Raw genomic sequence first — 2,505 nt, 5'->3', positions numbered from 1 at the left:
CATTGAGTATCTTTTGAAAATTAAGCAGGTATGAAAAAATAATCTTCATTAACCACACACTTCTGCTTTAATTTTTTTATTATTATTGGTCTGATATAACATCCTAATTGTAAATGTCATGGTTTTACTTGATGCAAGTGAAAATGATTATAAGTAATAGAAATAAATTCTTTCAGCCATCCAGCTGTGTGCAATTACTCCATATAATGTGGTTCACTTAGTGATAATATATGGGCTTTTATAATTTACTTCATGGGTTTGTTTAAAAACAGAAACTAAACAAAATGACAGCGCCGTTCTACTTCTTTCCAGCAGGGGGCGCCAAGTTTCACAAAGTTGACCAGCAGTTCTCTAACCTTTGTTAGTGAGGTCAGCGGTTCGTCAGGAACAGCCATGACAGAGACAAAAAAAAAGACTAAACATGTCATGTTTTCAGGAGGAGTGGGCGTTTAAATAAAGGTTTCTGCTTCAAACCCAGATTTTTATGTAAACCTTGAGGTTGTAAACTTATGTGTGGAGCATTTCATCATGCATGTTTCTCCTGTATAAGATCACTTTAAAGATGCTTTTAGGAGTGACAGCTGACTTCCAGTACATTTTGGGCTGTATTGAAGAATCACACTAGGAAGGAAGTTTTGATCAAGAAACACTTTGAATTTACCATTGAAACAGGAAAAAAGCAGAACCATGGAGGAGAAAGAAATCCTGCTGGGATGCAGAGGTAGAGTCACAGAAATACCTTCCAAATCTGGAGTCTGAGTCTTGATCAATCATAATCAGAAGCGAAAAACCAGTATTTCCTATAACTCATAAATTCAAGCCTTTTCCTTATTTCTTTTGGCTTTTTGTACGCGGCTAAATGAGATTTTGGGAAAAAGACGACGCAGCAGCCCGCTGTGTGCATACCTGACACTGAGAATTGTTGTCAGTGTGGAAAGATTTCTTCAAACCCCGTTAAACCTTTGATATTTTTTTTAAAAGGTTCATAACTAGGAGGAAATGGTAAATAACGTCCCACTGTTGTTTTAGGAAAATGTTCAGAGTCAGAATGTTCTGCTCTGGGTTTTATTGAGCCTCTGATGCCTGAGCTGTTATTGCCTGCTAACTGCCTTGCAGACATCCTGGTTCTTCTCTGGACATGACGCGTTTTTTTAAAGAATGAAAAATACAATTTAATAAAAACATCCAGAGAGTAGCTAAGACCTGAAATAAGTTCTGACACAAGCCTTATATCTTTTGTAAAAGAAAAAAATGGCAGCACATAGGCACATTTTAGAAAAATATTTATTTTTGTCGTTGGCAATGTGGCTCTCTGCCCAGGGTGGCAGGTTCTTGGGAGACGTCACAACAATTTACAACAAAGCAAGTTGGAACTTGACAATATTTTCTACTGCATATAAATATATAGATATACCTGTACACTACGGCTTGTTGATTATTTGAAAAGTGGGGTCCTTTAAGGCAACTTTACCTTTTGTTGTTTTTTTCAATTGGCCACATTTGATCATTTTTAGCTCAAAATTAGAAATGTTAAAAACTATCAAACTTGAACTCAATTAATTTATACACTTAGAGATTTTTGTTGTGTACGCAGCATAATGCTGCCACCACCGTTTCACGGGGTGGGTGCTGTTTTCTGGGTTGATGGGGAAAAAGTTACAGTGTCACTCTGAAAGACTTGCAGTTGTATTTGTAGCGAAAGGTGATTCTACAAGTAATAATAATTCATAATAATAATTAATAATTTTACTTATACATGTTTTAGATTTGACTTTATTATATCCATTTTTTTTTACATCCCCCACCTCCTTGTAATGACTCTGCGCTCCATCCTCTCTCTCCTACCGGCACGAACAAACCAATCAAAGAGCTTCATTCTCTCTCTCTCTCTCTCTCTCCCCTCCGACCCTATCCCCACCTCGCTCCCACCCCCATATGCTGCCAGTCCACTTTAAAAAAAAAAAAAAGAAAACGGAAAAAAAACGGTCCTCCTCCTCTATCACAGACACACACACATTCACGCGCGCGCGCGCTTGCACACGTATTCACACCACATCCATACACACGCATGCACGTGCAAACTTCCACAGTCGCACACACACCAGCGGCCAGTCCAGGTCTGAAACCCGTCAAAAGCCCCGCTGGATCCTCACATCGCCTGTCAGCATGCGGAGCGCTTGTTTTTCCCGGGACGTTTGTTTGTTTATCCTCCTCATAAATACTTGCAGGGTGATGGGGAATGTCGGACTCGCAGGTAAGAAGCTCCCCTTTCTCCTCTCCCGTATCACTCCGTCTCGGATCCCCCCCTAAGACTTTCTGCTTTTCGGCGGCTTCTTCCCTTTTACCGGTTTCTTTTTTCTCTTTCCTTTAAAGGAGGAAATGATGGGAATATGAGTGTCAGACTGCGAGACATATTCCAACAGGATAAACTTCTAAAAAAAAAAAAAAAAAAAAAAAAAACACCAAAAAAAAAAAAAAAAAAAAAAAAAAAAAAAAAAAAAAAAA

The 2,505-nt window shown here is 38.6% G+C and overlaps 1 protein-coding gene across 2 annotated transcripts in view; it reads left to right on the top strand.

Annotated features, from left to right (window-relative positions):
- The first annotated feature begins 1,991 nt into the window (after positions 1–1,991).
- Positions 1,992–2,505, top strand: part of scube1 (signal peptide, CUB domain, EGF-like 1) — a 123,679-nt gene continuing 123,165 nt past the window's right edge. Inside the window, exon 1 of one of the 2 annotated variants that reach the window (XM_015053186.1) lies at positions 1,992–2,254. In XM_015053186.1, coding sequence (XP_014908672.1) covers positions 2,167–2,254 — 88 coding nt within the window. In that variant the 5' untranslated portion in view covers positions 1,992–2,166. The remainder of the gene's footprint in view (positions 2,255–2,505) is intronic. The other variant, XM_015053188.1, reaches the window with a different exon arrangement.

This window comes from Poecilia latipinna, unplaced genomic scaffold (assembly GCF_001443285.1).
Source record: "Poecilia latipinna isolate Pla-1442-1.1 unplaced genomic scaffold, P_latipinna-1.0 Scaffold1166, whole genome shotgun sequence".
Taxonomy (NCBI): Eukaryota; Metazoa; Chordata; class Actinopteri; order Cyprinodontiformes; family Poeciliidae; genus Poecilia; species Poecilia latipinna.
This window is presented reverse-complemented; position numbering and strand designations above follow the sequence as displayed.